The sequence below is a fragment of the Sycon ciliatum genome, chromosome 5 (assembly GCF_964019385.1).
Source record: "Sycon ciliatum chromosome 5, ocSycCili1.1, whole genome shotgun sequence".
NCBI classification, from domain to species: Eukaryota; Metazoa; Porifera; class Calcarea; order Leucosolenida; family Sycettidae; genus Sycon; species Sycon ciliatum.
This window is the reverse complement of record NC_088647.1, coordinates 28,494,970-28,517,469: the sequence shown is the minus strand read 5'-3', so window position 1 is coordinate 28,517,469 and position 22,500 is coordinate 28,494,970. Positions and strand designations below refer to the sequence as shown.

Here is a 22,500-nt window from a genome sequence, read left to right as displayed (position 1 = left end):
GGCACCAACATTTGATTACTATGTATGTATTTATTGTAGCACAGACACTGTTTGGTTTGTGACATGATGTATAGACATGATGTTCAAGAGTCTAACTTCACATCAGCCTATACACTCTTCCACTGAAAAGGACAAGTAACAGGCAAACATGGCCAACAAGCATTTGCATGACGTACACATTCATTTCTGATTGAATGAATGTTTTCTTGCCCAAACCTGTCTAGTGCTTAGCCTGGTGGATGGATTATCAATAGCAGTAAAGTCTCAGAAACAGAAGAATTCCCAAAGTACGTCTATAATTTCTAGAACAAGTCAAGTTTGCATGCATCCACCCAATTAACATATCCCGTCAGATTCCAGAATCCTTCTGAAGCTCAACTGAAACAGGGTTAATTTAGCGGAGCAATGCATATTGAGCAGAGAGTGGTGTTTTTCTTGCAGATTTGTGAGTGCGAAGTTTGACGTGTTGCTCATGTGTTTCAGACTACAGCCATGAGTCACACCCGTGTCGTCAATTAGCTGCAAATGCCATTTCCAACCATTCGGAGCATCCACCGACTTTAGAATAATTCCTGGCAAAAACGATAGGAAAATGAAGTTGCTGCTGCTTCTGTTTTGGTTGTTGTTGTTGTTGTTGTTGTTGTCGTCGTCGTCGTTGCGGTTGTCGTCGTCTTTGGTAGCGTTGTTGATGTGGGTGCCAGCTGAACATGCTAACATACCTGTATACAATGGTTGTTCTCGTCTGCAATAAACAACCTGTTGTGGTACACTGTGATGCCGCTTGGGTATTGAAATTGGCCTTGACCACTACCTTCTGTTCCAAATGCATATCCTGTCTCACCACTGCATGGCACAACCTGTACAGTACCAGTGTACATAGAAGATAATTATCTGTGAGATTCGTAATTAGGGTTGCAAGGATTATTCGAGTATTCGACTGATATTCGTTTGAAAACACGATAGAAGGAATGTGTTCCCCTTTGGAATATTCATTTCAAGGAAGTGTACGGTTAAGTACGTTAATGTGTCGATCTATGGTTGTACAGGCGCTATGACGCATGTGGATATGTGCACTCTGTTCAAGTGTCGATCTATCGTAGTTCTAGAACGGATGCAGTGAGTTGTAAATGCGTGCGAGCATGTATATATTTACGCACACACACGTGGCACGCACACACACACACACACACACACATACACACACCACACACACACACACACACACACACACACACACACACACACACACACACACACATACACACACACACACACACACACACACACACACATAAAGCGCTCCTATTGCATTGACTCACAGACAGAAGGGTCAGGTAGGTCAGGCAATGCATAATGATCTGGATCCAGAGGCAGGAAAGATAAATTGAGGGCGAATCTCCGCAACTCTTGAACCACCGGTCACAAGGAGTATAGTGCTTTTTCAAGGACACCACGCCGTGCCCGTAAGTGGCACTCACCCCGAGATTGTGGTGAACAGGTCGCGCATTGAAAAGTATACAAAATGTGACAGGGTTGTCTCAACCAGAGCTTGGATTGATTTTGAAGCTTGTTCATTTTCGCCCTAGCCATGAAAGGGCTTCCCGGAAGCTGCTCTGAGTCAACACGAGTGTTGGACATGAAGTTGAGCACCATCCTATTGCTTCTTTCACCTCCACGCGTCCATTCTCGTACAAACTGAATGTGACCTGGGCTTCGCCTGTTCACCAGCGATTCAAAAATTTTCTCGCACATGATCCCGAAAAGTGACCGTTGGTCCGTCCTTGAAGAAGCCCTATGCTTGCAGTCACCCCTTTGGTGTGAGATTAGTTTCCCTCGCTCAGCTATGTATCTGTGCCTAATGAGATCACCATATGCTTCATCTTCTGTTACATGATTGAAAACAGTCCCACAACTTGATGCTGAACAGTGATATAGGCTAGTTCTATCTTTATGTATACCACAGTACGCTGTTAGTGGGTAGGAGAGGGATTTTACACAATACAACTGTACATGTACAGTGTGTACTGTCTGGTTAGGTTTCTGACCTGAATCCGATGATTGTAGTTATCTGCCACAGCAAAGCACGGGCCCAGTACACTGTGGTTGACTAGGACAACACCAATTGGCTCATGGAACTCGCCAATTTCTATTCCACGTATTCCTATAGTGCTGAACTCTGAGTAGTTTTGGTCAGTGATCTGCACAGGAGGGCATGGAGGCAGACAGCAGAGATAAAAGATGATTTAGAAATAGACAATAACTTGGTCAAATGCTTATGACCAGTATCCTCATTTCACGATCACGGTGGCTAGAAGTGGGTGTGCGAAGCAAGACTTAAATTGGGATTACCAACATAAACACTATAACTACAATACATGATAGTGTGTGTGTGTGTGTGTGTGTGTGTGTGTGTGTGTGTGTGTGTGTGTGTGTGTGTATGTGTGTGTGTGTGTGTGTGTGTGTGTGTGTGTGTGTGTGTGTGTGTGTGCGTGTGTTGGGGAGGGGGGGGGGGAGAGAGTAGAGGAGTAGGATGGGATACAAGTTCAGTTTGTGTCACGCTGTGGTCATTTACGTTATGATGCATAAAAAAGTGTGAGCAAGTGACTGATGACAGGTGTCTAACAAGAAACCTTCAAAACACGAAAATCTTGTGATCACCCCAATCGGAAACAGCTACTAAACCCTCACTTGTCACGCAGACACCCATCGGCTCATCCAGCTCTCCTTTTCCAAACTCAGCCAGTGGTGTGTACGTTTCTGCAGCATATACCTGCAGAGAACATGGACAACACTGGTCAGTGTACATGAATTCCACGTATTATAGATGGTTGATGCATGGTGGTGTATGGATGATGTATGAATGATGGATGGATGCTGTATGGAGGATGCATGAATGATGTACGGGTGATACATGAATGATGCATGGCGGGTGCATGAATGCTGCGCAATTCATTTATGGATGATGGTATCATGGAAGGTATGGGTTAGCATGGTTAAGCCACACTGGAATATAAGCCGCACTGCGGTATGATCCACACTGGAGTAGAAGCCACACTGAAGTATAAGCCACAATGGAGTATAAGCCACACTTGAGTATACGCCACACTGGAGTATAAGCTACACTGGAGTATAAGCCACACTAGAGTATAAGGCGCACTGGAAAAAAGCCCCATCTGAACGATTTGAATTGTTTGGCACCAAATAGAGACATCTTTCCCATTTACCAGTGTTGATTTGACCATCGTAGTATACACTGGAGTATAAGCCACACTGGAGTATAGGCCACACTGGAGTATAAGCCACACTGGAGTATAAGCCGCACTGGAGTATAAGCCACACTGGAGTATAAGCCACACTGGAGTATAAGCCACACTAGAGTAAAAGGCGCACTGGAAAAAAAGGCCCATCTGAACGATTTGAATTGTTTGGCACCAAATAGAAACATCTTTCTCATTTACTACTGTTGATTTGACCATCGTAGCACAAGTCACACCGGCTTCTCTTTGGATGTATTACTGCTGTCTAAAGTGCGGCTTATACATGTCGCGAAATGACTTGGATCAATTGTTTTTATTCCTCGCGATATATCACCAGGCACAGAGAACAAGAGTTGAACCACCATTCGGATTGGCAAGAAGAAGAAGAATCCAAAAAGCCATTTGTCCAAACCGTTCCTCGTCCAATATCACTGAAAAGCCCGCGAAGAACCAAACTCACGTGGCAATATTTGCCACGTTCAAGAAATCGGATCAAATACGTGCTACAAGTGAAACCGCAGTGATCCACCGGCACAAATACATGGTGGACACAGTACAGAAAAACAATATTCGTGACTCAGACTGATATCATTACAATACTCCAGAAAATAAGGTATATGCAATAGATGTGTAAACCACTTTGCTACTTCTGAAGTATGTTTACATTCATTGAAAGATGAATATGCATCAAACCAGCACCATGGAGACAATTTCGGTCAGGGATTCAGTAACGTTTCCTCAAACAACGTCCTCTTACCCCGGCGTAAACTGAATCCACCAGAACATGGCACGTATATTTCAAGTACAGTAAAACCTGTCAAGGCGGCCACTCCGATGAGGCGACCACCTGATCCTATATACAGTCAATTGACCCTGGATAAGGCGACCACCTGGTAATAGATACCACATTTTGAAGGTCCCTTGAGTGGTCGTGTTAGACTGGTTTCACTGTACAGATGGGCTTCGAAGGCATACTCCTATACAAGTACTTAAATTCTACTTAAACTCATTAGGCATTTCTCTAAATGTCAACATGCAAGGCAAGCAAACAGTAAGAACACAGCTACAGTACGCCCCGGACTTGATTGTAGCATTGATGTGTGTCCACTGTATTCCTTGCTCTGTTCTCCAGACATTCAGCACTGCACACAGTCTGAGTATGCATGGACACTAGGTAAACCCTAAAGCATATGTGCCAGAGGTACCATTTTGGAAATCATGCTAGTACTAGTATTCATTGCAAGCTTACATGTGAGACACACTTTTATACAAGAAAGTAGTGTAAGAGTAGAATGTACCCTTGTTTTTTGAACTGTAAGAGCTAATGTACTCTTGCTTTACTTGTACTCTGTGCATGCAGTGTACATCACTTTCTGTGTTCATATCAGTGTTGTCTGATGATTGTACTGACCATGAATCACAGACTAGCAACAAACTGACCATGCTCCACTGCTGTATATGTACTGGGTACTACTCTCTGCCTGTAGGTATTTAGAAAGAAGAACACGACAACAAGCTCTCCCTTACCATAACACGTCCATTGCCATGATCTACGACTAGAACATTGCCGTAGGCATCTGTAGTGACATTTTCCGGTCTCTCCAGCTGACCAAAAGCGCTACCCTTTGAACCGAACGAAGTGATAAACTCTCCATTGACGGTCATCACCTATTGCAGGAATAAAAAATTGAACATTCACACACACCACTGTGGTGACAGCAAGAGTATAGATATAACAGGAGTGTAAAAATAATACTCCAACACGTAGTCCATACCTACTATCATTATGTAGTGATGATAAGGTTACTGGTGTGCAACTGTAAAAACTCAAAACCTGAGGTAAAACATGAACCTGGCACCAACATTTGATTACTATGTATGTATTTATTGTACGACAGACACTGTTTGGTTTGTGACATGTTGTATAGACATGATGTTTAAGAGTCTAACTTCACATCAGCCTATACACTCTTCCACTGAAAAGGACAAGTTAGGCGAACATGGCCAACATGCACTTGCATGACGTACACATTCATTTTTGATTGAAAGAATATTTTCCTGCCCGACCCTGTCCAGTGTATATTCCGATAGATGGGTTGTCAATACCAGTAAAGTCTCATGCACACTAGACATGCAAAAAAGAAACAATATAATTCCAGATATACATGTAGATGTTGCAATTTCAGTGGATATAATTGAAGAAGGTGGCTACTCCAAACTTTGGATCTCGGCTCTTGCCAGAGAGCGACACATTTTGTAGTGCGCTCAGAGCACAGATTACAGTAACGTTCCGAAGCTCAGCTGACACAGGGGGAATTCCCCAAAACACTGCATATAGCAGAGGGTGGCGCTTCTTTGCAGATTTTCTGAGTCAAACATTCTACTTGCTGCTCATGGGCTCTAGACGGCAGTCATGAGTCAGTCAAGTGTCAAGTCAATCAGAATGAAGTGTAAGCACCAAAGTTTGGAACAACTACCTACAAAGACCTGTCACAACAATATGAAGCTGAACTAGCTACTGCTTCCATTGCTGCTGCTGCTGCTGCTGCAGCTGCTGCTGCTGCTGCAGCAGCTGCTGCTGCTGCTGTAGTAGTTTGAGTAGTAGTAGTATTTATTGTCGTTGTAACGTGTTGTTGTGGTTGTTTTTGTTGTTGTTGTTGTTGTTGTTGTTGTTGTTGTTGTTGTTGTTGTTGTTGTTGTTGTTGTTGTTGTTGTTGTTGTTGTTGTTGTTGTTGTTGGTGTTGCTGCTGCTGCTGTTGTTGTTGTTGTTGTTGTTGTTGTTGTTGTTGTTGTTGTTGTTGTTGTTGTTGTTGTTGTTGTTGTTGTTGTTGTTGTTGTTGTTGTTGTTGTTGTTGTTGTTGTTGTTGTTGCTGTTGTTGTCGTCATCGTTTTTGTTGTTGTTGTTGTTGTTGCTGTTGTTGTTGTTGTTGTTGTTGTTGTCGTCGTCGTCGTCGTCGTTGTTGTTGTTGTTGTTGCTGCTGCTGCTGCTGCTGCTGTTGTTGTTGTTGTTGTTGTTGTTGTTGTTATTGTTGTTGTTGTCGCCGTCGTCTCCGTCGTCATCATCGTTGTTGCCGTCGTTGTCATTGCGGTTGTCGTCGTATTCGCCGTCATTGTTGACGTTTTTGCCAGATTAACATGATAACATACCTGGATGCGATGGTTGTTCTTGTCTGCAATAAACAACCTGTTGTGGTACACTGTGATGCCGCCTGGACCTTGAAATTGGCCTTGACCACTACCTTCTGTTCCAAATGCATATCCTGTCTCACCACTGCATGGCACAACCTGTACAGTACCAGTGTACATAGAAGAATATACACCTGTGAGTTGTTGTCTGATGATCGATTAAAACCGTGAAACTCAGAGTTACAGCAGAAACGCGTTGATTCCTTTCAAGTGTGTGTGTAAACCTGTGAGATATGTAATTCATTTGCACACAACTTACAACTAGATTTGGTGTTTGGGCTGTGACAGAGCTTTATGAAGACTTTCTAGAACACAAACATGTAGTGATGTACCGATATGCCAATGGAACCCACATGCATATTCATACATACACGCACTCACGCACACAAACGCACACACACACACACACACACACACACACACACACACACACACACACACACACACACTCACACACACACACACACACACACACACACACACACACACACATAGACACACACCAATGCTTGCACATACACGCACACATTACACTACACACACACACACTACACACGCACCCACACACACACATGCACACACACACACACACATGCTCGCACATACACACAGTGCACACGCACAAACACACACACCCACACACACAATCGTGTACACACCCTCAAGCCCCCACACACAAACACAAGCCAAATGGACCCGCCCACCCACACTCAAACGGCTCCACCCATCCACGTCACACCAATGCCCCCAACCTGCATACCAATGCGCTTGTCCTTTTACGTGCTAATTTCCAAAGCTTGAAGGGCAAGGGATTCAAAGGCATCTTGAGATGATGGATTGGCTATCGAACCATCCAATGGCAGATAACTTATACTGAAATCGACTAACTCTGGATGGACTTCGGGAAATTATTCCACTTATAGGCTTACCACACATGTGTGAGTGGTTTAGGACAAGGTGCAGAAAAGGGTTTGACAGCACTTACCTCCCCCCCCCCCCCCCCCCCCCCCAGTGAACGTAATACTGTAATACATAGTAGATGGCAACACACGCAGTCACAAGCAGTCACAACCGTGTACATGTACAGTGTGTACTGTCTGGTTATTACCTGAACCCGATGGTTCCCTGAGTCCGTTACAGCAAGGCACTGGCCCAGTGCGCTGTGGTTCACTTGGACAACATCACTTGGCCAGTCGAACTCGCCAATTCTTGATCCACGCCTTCCTATGGTGCTGAACTCGGAGAAGTCCTTGTAAGTGATCTGCAGAGGGGGCATGGAGATGGACAGGAGAAATCAAGATGATTTAGAAATGGCAAATAACTTCGTCAAATTCTTCGTACCAGTTTTCGAGGAGACAAAAGTATAATTCACGCTATAAGCAGTATTAGTGCCAGAGACATTACCATGCAAGTAAACGCATTTAGAGTTAAAAAGGGTGTGTAATTACAGAACCAACTTTCTGCTGCGGTCATCGGTGGAAATTACGGAACTAAGGTTAAGCGGTAAATAAACAAAGGTTAAGTAGTCGTGTGGTGATACAATACACACATAAGAGTTGCTGATGAATGTGATAAAACTAAGTAAAAAGGATAATAAACGAGGTGGTGATCATACAAAGTGTAGAAAAAAATATTTCGAATAAGGCTAGTATGCTCGTACTTGTGTGTGTGTGTGTGTGTGTGTGTGTGTTGTGTGTGTGTATGTGTGTGTGTGTGTGTCTGTGTGTGTGTGTATCTGTGTGTCTGTGTGTGCGTGTGCGTGTGTGTGTGTGTGGGTGCGTGCGTGTGTGTGTGTGTGTGTGGGTGTGTATTTGTGTATGTGCGTGTGGGTGTGGATTTGTGTATGTGTGTGTGTGTGTGTGTGTGTGTGTGTGTGTGTGTGTGTGTGTGTGTGTGTGTGTGTATCTACTCATGTGGTGTGCCGTCAATCAGTTATCTGCAATGAACACCTGGTTCGAGAAGCCGGAGTACAAGCGAGGAACGTGGTGCCACCCTGCAACAAAGCAATTCCATCTGATCGACATGATCATTGTGCGGCAATCGCAGCGGGTTCACTGCAAGGATGTAAGTGTTGTGCATGGGCCAAATTATTATTAGAAGCTTCTCCGCGTTGGCATCAATGCAATGTAGATATACACAGCATGTATAGCTTTCGCATAAGCAGAAGCGACAACAGCCAAACAGGATATTGATGGCGATATAAAACATATGCGATATAAAACGCGTGACGAAAATAGAATACAATTAAAACAAGCAAACGAGCAGCTCAACCGAGTTGAATTTGAACTTGCTGATCATTATCAGGGTTCATCTGTGAGCAGCAACATATCTCTCCAGGATACGGCCGCTGAGGTAGGTCCACGCCCCGCGATTCTGGGCGATGCTCCTCAGCTCCTCAAGATCTGCCGAGGTCTTGAGGGTCCTCCCAACCAGCTCGAGATCGTGTCTGAGCACGACCGGCAGAGTTGTGCATGGGCCAAATTGCTTTAACAATCATCGTATGGTACGAGGAAAGCTCTACATTACTCTGAATAAGCGCAGAGAGGCGAGATGTGTCCGTACCCGCCCGATCGCGGTCGAGTCGCTAGCGGATCCTGCCACCGAGCGCTACTATCAAAACGCAATCTCTGACCATCTGGGCACTTGTGATCTCTTGCCAACAGCGGAAGCGGAATAGACTGATGTTCGTGACTGGCTCATCGACGCATCAAAGTCGGTGCTTGGCACAAGGAGACGAAATCAGCCGGACTGGTTCAAGTCGGCTGCTGCCACCATCACCCCTGTCATCGAGACCAAGAACAGGCTGCATAACGAGATGCTGCAGAAAGACACCAACTCTTCTCGTTCACACTTCCGTGCTGCCCAGAGAGATGTTGCATGTGTTGTCAATCGTGCTAAAGAGGAGTGCATGGAGGATGTTTGCCGGCAGACAGAGGAGAACGAACACCACGGAATATCGCAGTGCCAATGTGTCAGGCATTTACAGTCATTGTGCCACAGATGACGGTCACTGCATGTTACATCTATTCTTGATGAGCAAGGTAACTCGCTGACGAATCCTGACGAAGTCCGTGCCAGGTTTCTGCGTCATTTCCAGGGTGTGTTGAAAATTGAGAGCTGTTTCAATCCTGCTGTTATTGAAACCATTCAAGAACAGCCGCCGCGTTTGGATCGGGACCGTCCACCTATTCCAGAACAGTTTGCCAAAGCCCTACGTAGTCTGAGGACCAATAAGCTGGCGGATTATCAGGCATTCCACCAGAAATGATAATCCATGGTGGTGCTCATCTACATGCACGCTTACTCGCTTACTCGCTTCCTCGATGTTATGGCATTGGTCTGGAGGGAGGGATGCGTTGTGGATGACTGGCGCAATGCATTATTGGTCCCGATACCCAAGTAGGGAAACCGTCATCACTATGACAACTGGCGTGGAATTAGTTTATTGGATGTTGTTGGGAAGCTCTTTGCCCGTATTCTCCAGGACCGGCTCACCATCGTTGCCGAGGAGATTCTTCCTGAGTCGCAGTGTGGCTTCCGTCGTGGAAGGGTTGCTTAGACATGGTGTATGTTGTCCGCCAACTCATTGCGAAGAGTTATGAGCATCAGTCTCTTCTGTGCGCCATGTTTATTGACCTGAAGAAGGCCTACAACTCGATTCCCAGGCAAGCTTTATGGTCAGTACTGCAGCCCCCCCCCCCCCCAACATGCGGAGTGTGATCCGTTCACTACACGATGGAATGATGGTAGAGGTCCGGGCAGAGGGTCGAAGTGAGGCATTCCCTGTGACCAACGGTCTATGGGAGGGTTGCACACCGACACCAGTCCTATTAAATATCTATTTCTCGGCGGTGGTCACACACTGGCGCTTGGAATGCCCGGATGTTGGCGTTACCGTCAAGCACAAGCCTGGGCGTAGACTTGTCGACGATCGCATTGCAAAGTCGCTGCTACTACCAACCCGTGTCACTGAGACACCTTTTGCTGACGATGCTGCAGTATTCTCCACCACCCGGCAAGACTTCGAGTCGTCCACGACAAAGTTTATCACATGCGCTTCCCAATGGGGTTTAACTGTCAGCGTGGCCAAGACTAAAGGCATGGCGGTGAACACTCGGGCGAATGCGCCAATGGCACTGGATGGTGGTGAAGCCATAGATGCTGTGGAATCATTCACGTATCTAGGCAGTGCCATACAATGCGATGGTTTGTCCTCCCTTGACTTCCAGGCCCGCATTGGCAAGACGTCCAAAGCCTTTGGTAGCTTGAAGCAAGCCGTGTTCGAGAACCGGTCACTGAGTCTGCAGTATCATCGTCGTGTGTATGTTGCCGTGGTGCTCTCTACCCTCCTGTACGGCGCGGAGACTTGGCCAACGAAGGCTCCGGACCTACGGCGTCTCAACCTCCTCCACCATCAATGTGTCAGAACTATCGTTGGAGTGTCGCAACGGCAGCAATGGGAGACCCACGCAACGTCCTCAGCCCTTGCAAAGACCCTTGGAGTGCCTGAGGACATTGGTCACATCATATGGGAACGGCGTTTGCGCTGGCTTGGACACGTGACATGGATGGAAGATCACCGGTTGCCAAAGTCTGTTATCTTCGGTGAACTGCCTTGCCCCGCGCCCGGCGCATGTTCCGCGCAAGAGGTGGAGGGTCGTCGTTATGGACGACTTTGCATCGATTGAGCCACCGGTACCAACATGTGGATGGTACGATGCAGCCCAGAACCGTCCGGAGTGGCGTAGCATTGCCCGTCAAACACCCAAGGCACCCTCTGCTGCTGCCTACGGTTGCGCCTGCGGCCGCATGTTCCGTCGAAGCGGCGACCTGAAACGCCATCTGTCATTCTGTCGTGGACTGGAGAAATAACAATGTGCTATCATTGCTACACAATGGGTAAGGTCAAGGTCAAGTTGTGTGTTTGTGTGTGTGTGTGTGTGCGTGTGTGTGCAACCAGCACAGACCGTAGCTCCTTCTGCATCGCTTGCAATTGCGGTCGGCGTTTCAGTAGACCACGGGACTTATCCCGTCATCGCTCCTACTGTTCCGAACCTGCTCACCCCCCCCCCCCCATGGGGTCCACATAGCCAGAATATGGCAGCACGTCCAAGGTCCGAGGTGTGTGAGTGTGCATGTGTGTTCAGGTGTGTGTGTTGTGGGGGGGGGGGGGGCTGTACACGTTGCCGGATGTGTCTGTTTGGCCTTAAATATCAATGTCGATAAGATGAAAATTCCTTGTGGCTGATAGGAACATCACACCATCTGACATCGGCCACATTGTTTTTGTGAAAGGGAAGGCAACAGAGGATTTGCCCCTATTCCTCTCTACCTTGGTTCTGTTGCTACACCGGTTTACTCGTTAAAAGAGAATTGTGCCGGCGCAATGTTGAAGGACACAATACCTTTTGTGAACTGTGATGTGTTTTTGTCCACAAAACCTGTCCCTGTGCACCAAATGACATCTAAACTTTTCCTGTATAGCCTCCATCCTAGTGTATAGTACTGAGTGCTGGACTCCGCTGAAAGCAGACCTTGAAACCAGGCATTTCAACATGTTTTGGCCAGCATTGCCCTGAGGGGCTAGGTCACCTTGCCAGAATGCCAAAACCTCCCAGATTTCCAATCAACTCCTGTTTGGACAGCTGCCCAATACATGTTCTTGTTTGGATGTGCCCCAAGTAAAAAAAAAACCGGTGATGGGATGCAGCTGCTCATGACCTCAAACTTCGGCTAGGGACATCCCCATCTTCTGTCGGTCTGAGACGGCTAATGGCAGAATGTAGTGGTTTAAGACGGTCATGAATTGGGTTTCTCCGCACTGACTGACACCACCAACAATGGAGATAGTTTGCTTCATTGTTCTGTTGATGATTCTTCTCCAAACTCTGCTATCTTGCTTGCCACACATGCCTGGAGGCGCGACACATTTCTACCTCCTTGCAATGTAGCTCAATCCCGTGTTCTATACCTGTTATCTGCCCAATAAGCCTTTCATCGCCTTTGGCCATGAAATGTCATAAGTTGGCAGTGTGTATGGTTCTATGTGCACTTGAGAGGGAATGCATGTATGCAGGTATGTGCACTTGAGAGGGAATGCATGGATGCAGGTATGCACAGGTTTTTCAGTGTGTATTCTGTGGGTGGGTGGTTGAGCGTGTGTGGGTGTATGTTAGTGTAAGTGTGTGTTTGGGTGTTAACATGTGTGGGCCAATGTATGAAGAGGAGAGAGTGTGTGTGAAATAACAGTGGTGCTGCACAACAAATACAGGTTTTGCTCGCAACATGAGCCATTAGTTAGTAAGTGCTCATCATTGCAGCAAGAAAACCATTTCAATAAAATTGTATTACAAAGAGGTATTTACTTCTGCATGGGTTATAATGTGGGTATCCAATGAAAACATAGTTTGTGTAAAATGTACATGTATGTGTAATTGTATGTTGTTGATTACTCAGGGGTCGTCTGTAAACACATGTATTTACTTAGAGACGTCTAACAGGCGTTTGTGGTGGGTTCGCCTGCAAGGCGTTGCTAAAAAATACATTTCAGAGTGCATGCATACCATACCGCGTGTGTACATGTACATGATGTAGCAGTGCTACAGCTAGTACAGGTAGGCGTTGAGATGCACTACACTGCACTACACGCATCACGGCAGAGTAGACAGGGACACATACACAGCCATACTCTGTACTCCCAGAAACATGCGCTTGCATGCAGTGACAGGCAGCTACCAGCAGACTTGTAGGTGTAAAACAGGATCCCTGGGCTTGGTTTCAGGTTCAGGTGCACATGTAGCCCATGACAGTATGACTCAGGTGCACTTGCTTTACATGTACATGCGGACCTACACGATTTGGTTCGTTATAACGAAAACGCTGCTGTACCTTCGCTATAAAGGGTCACATTTTGTATGGTTTGAAACAGAGACAAGGACAAGGGTTAGCTATATCACGAAATTCGTTAATATGCGAGTTCGTTATAAGTGGAGTCGACTGCACTGTATATGTGTTCATAGCATGGTGTTTATTATGAGTGGTATTATCTGCACTTTTCGGGGGCCTTGCTGGGGGTGGGTGGGTTAAGAAAGAAACGCCTATTGGATGTCTCTAAGTAAATACATGAATTTACGGACGCGCCCCCCCCCCCTCCCCCACCGTGTTCCGGTTTTCTCTTTTGTGTCTCTGGGCCTTTTTGAAGTTTTTCTGAGCAGCTGGCTTTACTGCATTGTTGATCAATTTTGCACGTAAAAGAGGCTACTGTTTACATGTAATCCTTACAACATGATTGGAACACCAAGACCATACCTGTAGTCGGTTGTTGGAAGAATCAGCAATGATCACTCGTTCATCATCTGTTACATGCACAGCTGCTGGGAAGTTGAACTCTCCACATTTTGTACCCATGCGACCAGTCGTCTTCTTGAACTGGCCACCAACCCCATGTATCTAAGTGAATTGACAAAAAGGAATACAATTTACAAATGTTAACACAACCATGCACCCATACATAGCCCAGATCCAAACATACATGTAGTAAACATTTGGTTGCAGTTCTATAGTGTGAATCTAGCGAAAAGATCGTCCAAAAATGTCAGTCACACATGCACACCCAATGTGCTGTCGGCCGCCCCATTCCACTTGCACATCACCACCACAGCCAGGACAATTTAGTTGAGATATTGACATTTCAGACCCTCCAGATAGCTTTTTGGTCCAACATGGTGACAGAGTTCATCAGTGGAAATTGCTGATAATGGTTGATTAAGATACAATGAGTGATTGATGTTGTATAGGCGAAAACTTTCACAATTTCACACTTTCTCTCTAGTGTGGCATGCCCTAGCAAACAAAGGGGTTAGGTGATAACTGACAGTTTTAACAGATTTGACCATACAAGCGTGCAGTGTTTGGACATTCAGCACTCGTATGTATGAGTGGCTATTGGCTACTAGTAGCACCTCTCTTTGTTTGTTGATTTTGTACCAATTCTAGTACTGCAGACGACCTGAAAGTATGTCCCAGTAACGCACATTTGCACGATCTGTTATCACCTATAGCCTCAGTGTCCTATAGCATGCCTAACTTCGACGTAGAAAGCGCAGAATTGCGACTGTTTTACCCTATTATGACATTATTCCTTCACACGGATCACCAACCACCACTGATGAGCTCTGCTGGAGCAAAGCAGCTGCCTTCAGGGTCTGAGATATCAATATCACAATGGAAATGTCCTCGTTGCGGTGGTGATGTGCAATTGGAATAGCTCGGCCAAGAAAATATTTACGAGTGGGGGTGTCACAGGTATTCAAAGTCTTTTGTGATTTACAATGATCACCTTTCTCCAGTTTGATAGTTTAGAAAAACTGATCACGTCTGAAGAGAAATGACATTCTGCTTACATCAACTTCTCAGCTCTTGTGTTCACTGGGCTTACAGGTTAACTGGATGGTGCAATAACGTAAAATTTAGAATGTTGAAGAATTCATCCAAGGGATTGTCTACTACTGTTTCAGACAGTCTTGAGCATCTTCAACCTGACCAATTGGGATCCTTATTTTTCAATTATACAAATGCACACACAGACCCTCCTGAGCAGGTCATCTATCAGAGTGACATTTACATACACACTGTACTTGTCGGTTAGCATTGTACTGTGAGTTCAGTTACCTTTATTCTGTGGTTGCCGCAGTCACAGATGATCAGGTCACCAGCTTTGTTGGTTGCTAGTCCCCAAGGGCAGTTAAACTGATCTCTCCCACTGCCCTTGCTACCGAATGAGTACCTTGCTTTGTGGATCTGTGTGTAATCACGCTGCAATACAGGAGAGCAGTGGGAACAACAGCAATCGACACTAGGACCATAGAGGTTGAAACCGTTGGTTGCCGTACCCTGTACCACACGGAATCCTGTATTCCTACTTGCAAGCCCAGCCAAATCAATTCCCTTAGTCACACACCCAGTTTCCCTTAATTTTCTCTCATTTCCCTTATTTAGCTGGTTTTCGCCTATTTCGGCCATTTTCTCTTTTCGGGCAATTTTCGAGTATCTTTGCGTATTGTACGCAATATTTTGCCAATTTTGTTCTTTCTTTCTTTTTATTCATTTCTAACCCATTGCTCATTGGGGGACCAAAGCATGAATTTCTTCATTGTCAGATCGCCCCTACGTAAGGGATTCTGTGAAAAGCAGGGCCACATGTGCTCTTGTCACACCACAAAACAACCGTTTTTGAACACTTATGCTTCAGTGCCAATTCCAGGAGTTTTTCGATCAAAGTCAGAAATCCCCGGTATGCCGGTAGTAACCGGGTTACCCTAGTTACACACACAAACATACACACACACACACACACATACACACACACACATACACACGCGCACGCACACGCACGCACACACGCCCATGTACACACACAAACATGCACACACACGCACACACACACACACACACAAGCACATGCACACACACACACACACACACACACACACACACAAGTACACACACACGCACACACTCCCATGTACACACACAAACACGCACACACACAAGAAAACACACACACACACACACACACACACACACAAGCACACAAACACACACACACACACACACACACACACACCGATGGATCAGAATTGACTGTAAGAGCCATCCATTTCTGTGACCTGTCTGTGACAAAGCACTTTCAAGTGCAGTATGGTGACCACTAACACAACACTGACACACAAGGAAATAATTCAAAATCCATTGTACCGGTATTGGTGTAGCACCATTACAATTTGTAAACATACTCATGGTTTAACTTTTGCTATACAAAGTAAAACACTGTCTTGCACAGACGCCAGTGTTGCCTGTATGTACATGTACATGACTAATGGTTGATGACGTCATACAGGTCCCACTACACAGTACACACCCAGTGATACAGAGCAACAGACTGCACGGGGAAATTGAAATGCATGTGCCCGTATATTTTATATAAGTGCAAGAACTTGAAAATTTAAGAGTTTCCAGTCTAGTCTTACCTGCTTTGTTGGAGATTCAGCTATTTCTGCTGCTGCTGCTGCTGCTGCTGCTGCTGCTGATGATGATGATGGTGACAACGTGTTTCTGGGCAAAGTAGTCTGATCTGAGGCTGAACCTTGTCTGGGCACTCTAGCTGCTGTTTCAGCTGAGGAAGCGCTGGATGACATCATCGGTGGTGTTGCAGAAGATGTAAATGTACTGCCTGGTGATGGAGTGGACTGGGGAATAGAATCACGGCGATGTGAGGTAGTCGCCATCGGTGGTTGCTAAAGTATTCCAAATCGACAAAAAGCGCAATGTATGGTCCTTCAATAGCAGGTGTGTACATGTATATGACAGCCTCATTGGGCATCTGCCCTTGTTTTTCCGATGCCGTTTTATGCTCCTTCTAAAAATGGCAATAAAGCCTTCAATTATTATTTATTATTATGTGTGTATACCAGTCTCATTGGGCACCGGCCCTTCTTTTTCGGATGCAATTGTATGCTCCTTCTCAAAAAGGACCTGATTATGCCAAAAATTATGCCGGCATAATCCGCTTACCCCTAGCAAGTGCAGCGCTGTGCCGCGAGTTCGCAGCCTTTTCGTTGAAGCATCAACTGATGATGTAATCAAATAACGTCTATTCACACAGGGGGTGATGAGAATAGCCAGGGCCGTACTAGCAAGAGTACATAACCAAGAGTGTGAAACTCCTATCTTGAGCTGCGATGGGTTCACCCGCGGCGGAATTTTTTTATTGCCTCATCCTTTGGCAGAAGTATGATGAAGTCGGTATTCTTTCCCGCGCTTGTTTTGTAGATACGGTGAGAGTTCGTCAGGTTCAAGACACGTCGATCTTTCGTCCGTTGTTCTGCTTCGACTACCGTAGCTTTAATGTACAAATTATTTGCACTTCGATCTCTGGCTACGCATGATGGCATCAGTGAGCTAAACCGCCGCCAAAGACCATGAAAGACTGATGTCATAAAAAAATTCCGCTGTGGGCTGGCGGATCGTAGAGTTGCACACTCTTGTTGATGTACTTTTGGTACTACCGTACTGGCAATATATATGGTCGCAGTGAGGCCATGAAGCGTTACATTGGCACATGTTTACCGCACGCAGGGCGTTACATGCAAAGTCGCACAGGAGCCGTTACACAGGTTTCTATATTGCCGCAGTCCTTTTTTTGCTGCACCCAGTTTAGAACTTTTCACCACGCGGTACACGTGCTTTCACAGTTTTCAGCCTTTTTTGCAATGAAAAGATCGCCGCACCCCGCCGGACGCGCGTTACGAACGCAACGAAAATTTGTCGCACTAGCCTGGTCGCGCGTTACGCCGCACCCCCTGCGTTACGCGTTACGCGGCAACATATATTGCCAGTACGGTAGTAATAAATAATCCAATCATGAATTATACTATTCATGAATGGATTATGAATGGATTCATGAATGGATTCACGTTCATGGGTTCAAAAATTATTGATTTGTGGGCAAAATCGAACGCACTCACGTGAGTCTGTATGTAGTCTGTAGTCCAGGTCGGATCCGTACTGCGCTCGTTAGCCTGTTCAGCTCTCCCAGCACGGCAGCAGCCTGTTGTCCTTTTGCCTCTACTCTCTAGGCTACTCGACTCACTACTGGCACTGACGTCGTTATGTTACTGTATACTACCGGTAGTACCGGTGGTGCTAGTACATGTACATGTAGTACGGAACATTTTTGTGTTTATGCTCGTCGTTGTTCGAAAAACCAATCTGAGCGCCGCAGGAACCTTGCCCTTGGCGCGCCCTACGCTGCTTCGTCACGCATGGGTAGACCATGGTAGACGCCGGCCCGATCCCGCGCCCGGGATCTCTCATGTATTGTTCGGTGGGAACATAATGTTGACTTCAAAAATAATTGAAACATTATTTTTTTAATGTTTGCGTTTGAAAATATTGGTGGACTACATAGTCATTGTACTGGATCGTAGATGTACGAGTACATAGAGTCTAGACAGCAAGAGGCAAGACTACTACATGACTTTGTACTAGTTCAATCAGTAACATTCACTGGAGCAGTGCATAGCCTGGTGTTGGCCATTAGGTATTTCTGGTATTTGCAGATTACTTGTATGGAGTCGACCCTGGTAGTTACATAGAGGAGAGTCGTTTTTTGCTAATCGGTTGACGTTCGTTAGCTAGCGGTGTTTTGATCTTACTCGTACAAACTACCCCAGCGTAGCGTGCACTGTGACGGTAAGAGCATGAAAAAACCTGGTACATGTAGACATGTAGTGGAGGAGCAGACAATTGCACAACATTTAAAATAATGCTGGGATCTAAAATAGAAAGTTCTAGGTACGTACAGAGAGGCAGCTCCCATTTGTATGATGCTTGTCAGTGTTTGTGAAGGTATTGAAACTTGAAGTATGAAAAGAATTACTGAGGAACACTCTGAAATTACAGTACACGTAGAAAAAGATTTTAACAAAACAATCAAGCCGTGAATAGTATGTAGCATGATATTTGAACTTGTAGCATATAGCACGCACTGGAGCAGTCATGGAGACACCAGTAGCCTTCCTGTGGAAATGACATTGATTTTGGATTTTGCTGTTCAAACACGCCGCCACGCAAGCAGTTAGTGACACCCAGTTGCTATATTCTACATTGTATGTGTTCGTGTGTGCGTGTGTGTGCTCTCCGTTACGTATCTCTGTGTTTGTTGCTATGGAGTCTAATATCTCTCTCTCTCTCTCTCTCTCTCTCTCTCTCTCTCTCTCTCTCTCTCTCTCTCTGTCTCTCTCTCTCTCTCTCTCTCTCTCTCTCCGTCTCTCTGTCTCTCCAGAGCAAGCTGTTCAGTGTACTGGACAGTCATATGGAAGAACCAAACAAGGTCACTGAGATAGCTCGCCACAGCTAGTCACTATGGACGCTAAAGCCCTCGCTGACCATCTAACCAACTTTTACTCTGGAAAGACAGCAGCACGTCGACTCGCCGATGATGAAGTTGCGGCAAACGTCATGTGCAGGGTGTCCATGGTACAAAGTGGTACTGTGCCGACAAGGCTGAGTGAGGCATCAGGACGGCGCACGGCGTTCGTTGCCGGCCGAGATACTGCCTGCCGCGTTCTGCCGTGCAAGTCGCCGTATGATGTCCTGCTCGCCCTCGGTCTAACACGCGAGTTCATCACCCTCAAGGTAAAAGATACGGGAAATCAGTACCTGTTTTAAAAAATGCCTAACAGCATCAAATGAGCCTGGAAGTGTTTTCGACTTGTGGGATGCGAGATACAGTCAGACCTCGCTTAACCGCACACACCCTTTTTCTACGAAATTATCCGGATAGGTGAGGGAACCGGATAATCGACCACGCATACTGTATGTATGCATGACATATGCTGTAAATCGGTAACCAACGATTTTCTTCCGGATGGCGAGGGATCCGGATGAAAGAGGACCGGATAAGCGAGGTCCAGGCTCGTGTAATGTGTGTGGGATGTGATCTACCATGCTCCTGTAATGTGTGTAGTATGTGATCTACCATGCTCCTGTAATGTGTGTAGTATGTGATCTACCATGCTCCTGTACTGTGTGTAGTATGTGATCTACCATGCTCCTGTACTGTGTGTAGTATGTGATCTACCATGCTCCTGTAATGTGTGTAGTATGTGATCTACCATGCTCCTGTAATGTGTGTAGTATGTGATCTACCATGCTCCTGTAATGTGTGTAGTATGTGCAGTTGTACACCACTGTAGTGTATGGTGTTAACATAGAGTATGTTTAGAGGATGTTTAGCTATACTGATCTGCAAGCACGTGTACAAGCGTATACCGCATTTTCCCGAATATAAGTCGACCACCCCAAATCCAGGAGTCAATTTCATAAAAAAAAGTTTTTATAGCTCCAAGACACCCACACATACAAAATGATGAGTTCTCTGCGAGGAGAGATCATATCATGCCAGTAAGACAAAATCTGAACAAAACCAGTGTCAGTCGCAGGACGAAAGTTCACATGGTTCATACGGTAGTGCTTTTTTGTACGGACACTCCAGTCACTTCATTTGTTGTGCCAGATTCCCGTATGTAAGTCGAGTTCCGTTTGTAAGTCGGCCCGCAGCTTTTGGCGAAATTTCTGGCGCACAGGTCGACTTATATTCGGGAAAATACGGTAAACGTCAACTAGGACAAGTGATAGATATTCGCCATAATCTCTACAGTTCCAGTGACGTATGACAAGAATCCACCTTTCTGTGGCCAGTGACGTGTACCCAGCCGTCAGCATTACTGGTGATGAACAGAGTGTATGTCTGTGATCTGTGTGGTCATGAATAGAGTGGATGTCTGTGTTTTGTGTGGTCATGAACAAGGTGGATGTCTGTGATTTGTAGCAAAAATCTGGGAACGGTGCATACTCCGGAATACGGTTCGTAACACAGGCCTAACCGAACGTCTTTACATTATGCATATTTACTCACAGCTGTGTGACGGTGCTAAGTCTACATCACCCGATTGTTATGGATGCAGAATGATGACGATTTGCAGTGCCTGAAAACTTGATGCGTGTGCTTTGCTTCCGGATCTTTTGCTTGTCCCTGTGCAGTGCGAGGTGGACAAGAATGATGCATGGCTGCTGTTCTTCCAGGCCAAGATTGTCAAATGTGATAACAGTCATCATGCTGCTCTTGCCCAGGCTCATCAACAAGACGTGCCCCATGACAAACCCGCAGACGCTCACTTGCCCAAGTGCGTGCCAGCAACGTGGAGCGGTATCGTGGAGCTCTGCCGCCAGTTCTACCCCGGTGCCGTGCCTGACGTGATGCGGCATCTGAGCGAGTTCCGTGCGCGCTCAGTTGCCGATTACGAGAAGGCGCACGGCGTGAATTTTCTCTCAATAAAACGATCGCCCAGCCAGTTAATGGACTATAGCAGATTCATGGCACTTGCAGCTCCTCGCTCGGCCTGGCAAACGCGTCTTTTTCTCTACTGTGAATTACGCCTCTTGGAGCTCTTCACTGGTCAAGGGTTTACGAAGAATGAGTCGGATGCTGTCACAGTGGGAAATGAAGACCATTGGCCGTGTCTCCGAGAATACGTGTGTGAAAATGGCGAGCTGGCCACACAGCTGAGCTCCGGTACTGCATCTCTGGTCAAACTGCAAGTAGTACTGCCGAATGAACTGCAGTAGTATTTATTACAATGGTGATGTTTGTTTGAAAAGGGTTTGCTCCCCACACTGGAGCTCATGCTACTAGTATTTGTTTGTTTGTTTAGCTTCATTTTCTTTCCCCATAGGCACAGGAGAAATGCCTTCTCACTGGGCGTATTGCCACAGTTCTTGCAAAATGATAGAGATGTTTTTTTAATGTTCACCTTGAAGTTGATTTTGAAGCAGTGAACTCATGATCGTCGTATCATTATTGAAGGAGCCAGGTCAGTTGGTATGATGAGATGGCATCTTTGGGCTAAGTTAATTTATAGTAAAGAAAGGGACCAAGGAAGTACGTTGTATTTCTCGCCGGCCGAGCGCAGCGAGATAGGCGAGCACTGATTTCTCGCGAAATATTTTTTTGTTGCAAATATGGCATCTGGTGTGTTCTTTATTGTCGCTTCTTTTCCTGACTTCTTCTGTCAGTTTTGAGTCTTACCAGTGTCCCTGCCCTCCCACACTTCATTTATGTGCTTATTATCATTGCTATTTTATCACTTTTTGCCGTGATGTGCTTACCATGCCTACATGATGCCTAATCGCCATTGGGGATATACACCCGGTTTTTATCCCTCACAACTGTGTACGTCGGCGCGAGGGTTTTTTCCCTGCTGGCTCGGTTCAGAAAAATTAATCTGACGGTCCCAAGTGGTTCTGAATCATGGCCTATTTTTGCTATCCACTGGCACGCCTATTCTATCTGAGACACTCTGTTCTCAGTCCTTACTTCCATACCTCACTCATTATCCGGTTCATATCTGGCTTCGGCCAACTACCCTTCACTTTGTGTAGTGTCGTTATTGCTGTCTATGTCTCTGTGTGTGCCAGTATATGTGGAGCGAGAAAA

The 22,500-nt window shown here is 45.9% G+C and overlaps 2 protein-coding genes and 1 pseudogene across 2 annotated transcripts in view; 1 reads left to right on the top strand and 2 right to left on the bottom strand.

Annotated features, from left to right (window-relative positions):
* Positions 1-18,159, bottom strand: part of LOC135816958 (protein wech-like) — a 19,560-nt gene extending 1,401 nt beyond the window's left edge. Inside the window, exons 1-6 of the mRNA XM_065330061.1 lie at positions 17,969-18,159; positions 16,472-16,738; positions 15,114-15,257; positions 13,752-13,892; positions 4,785-4,925; positions 2,046-2,198 (exon numbers count right to left, since the gene is read on the bottom strand). Coding sequence (XP_065186133.1) covers positions 2,046-2,198; positions 4,785-4,925; positions 13,752-13,892; positions 15,114-15,257; positions 16,472-16,729 — 837 coding nt within the window. The 5' untranslated portion in view covers positions 16,730-16,738; positions 17,969-18,159. The remainder of the gene's footprint in view (positions 1-2,045; positions 2,199-4,784; positions 4,926-13,751; positions 13,893-15,113; positions 15,258-16,471; positions 16,739-17,968) is intronic.
* On the bottom strand, positions 5,735-6,283 carry LOC135816489 (UPF0746 protein DDB_G0281095-like; annotated as a pseudogene).
* Positions 18,160-18,482: 323 nt separating the features above from the next.
* The window catches only part of LOC135818250 (uncharacterized), a 4,138-nt gene continuing 120 nt past the window's right edge, over positions 18,483-22,500 (top strand). The window contains exons 1-3 of the mRNA XM_065331609.1: positions 18,483-18,695; positions 19,288-19,640; positions 21,048-22,500. The exon at positions 21,048-22,500 is cut by the window's right edge and continues 120 nt beyond it. Coding sequence (XP_065187681.1) covers positions 19,368-19,640; positions 21,048-21,632 — 858 coding nt within the window. The 5' untranslated portion in view covers positions 18,483-18,695; positions 19,288-19,367 and the 3' untranslated portion in view covers positions 21,633-22,500. The remainder of the gene's footprint in view (positions 18,696-19,287; positions 19,641-21,047) is intronic.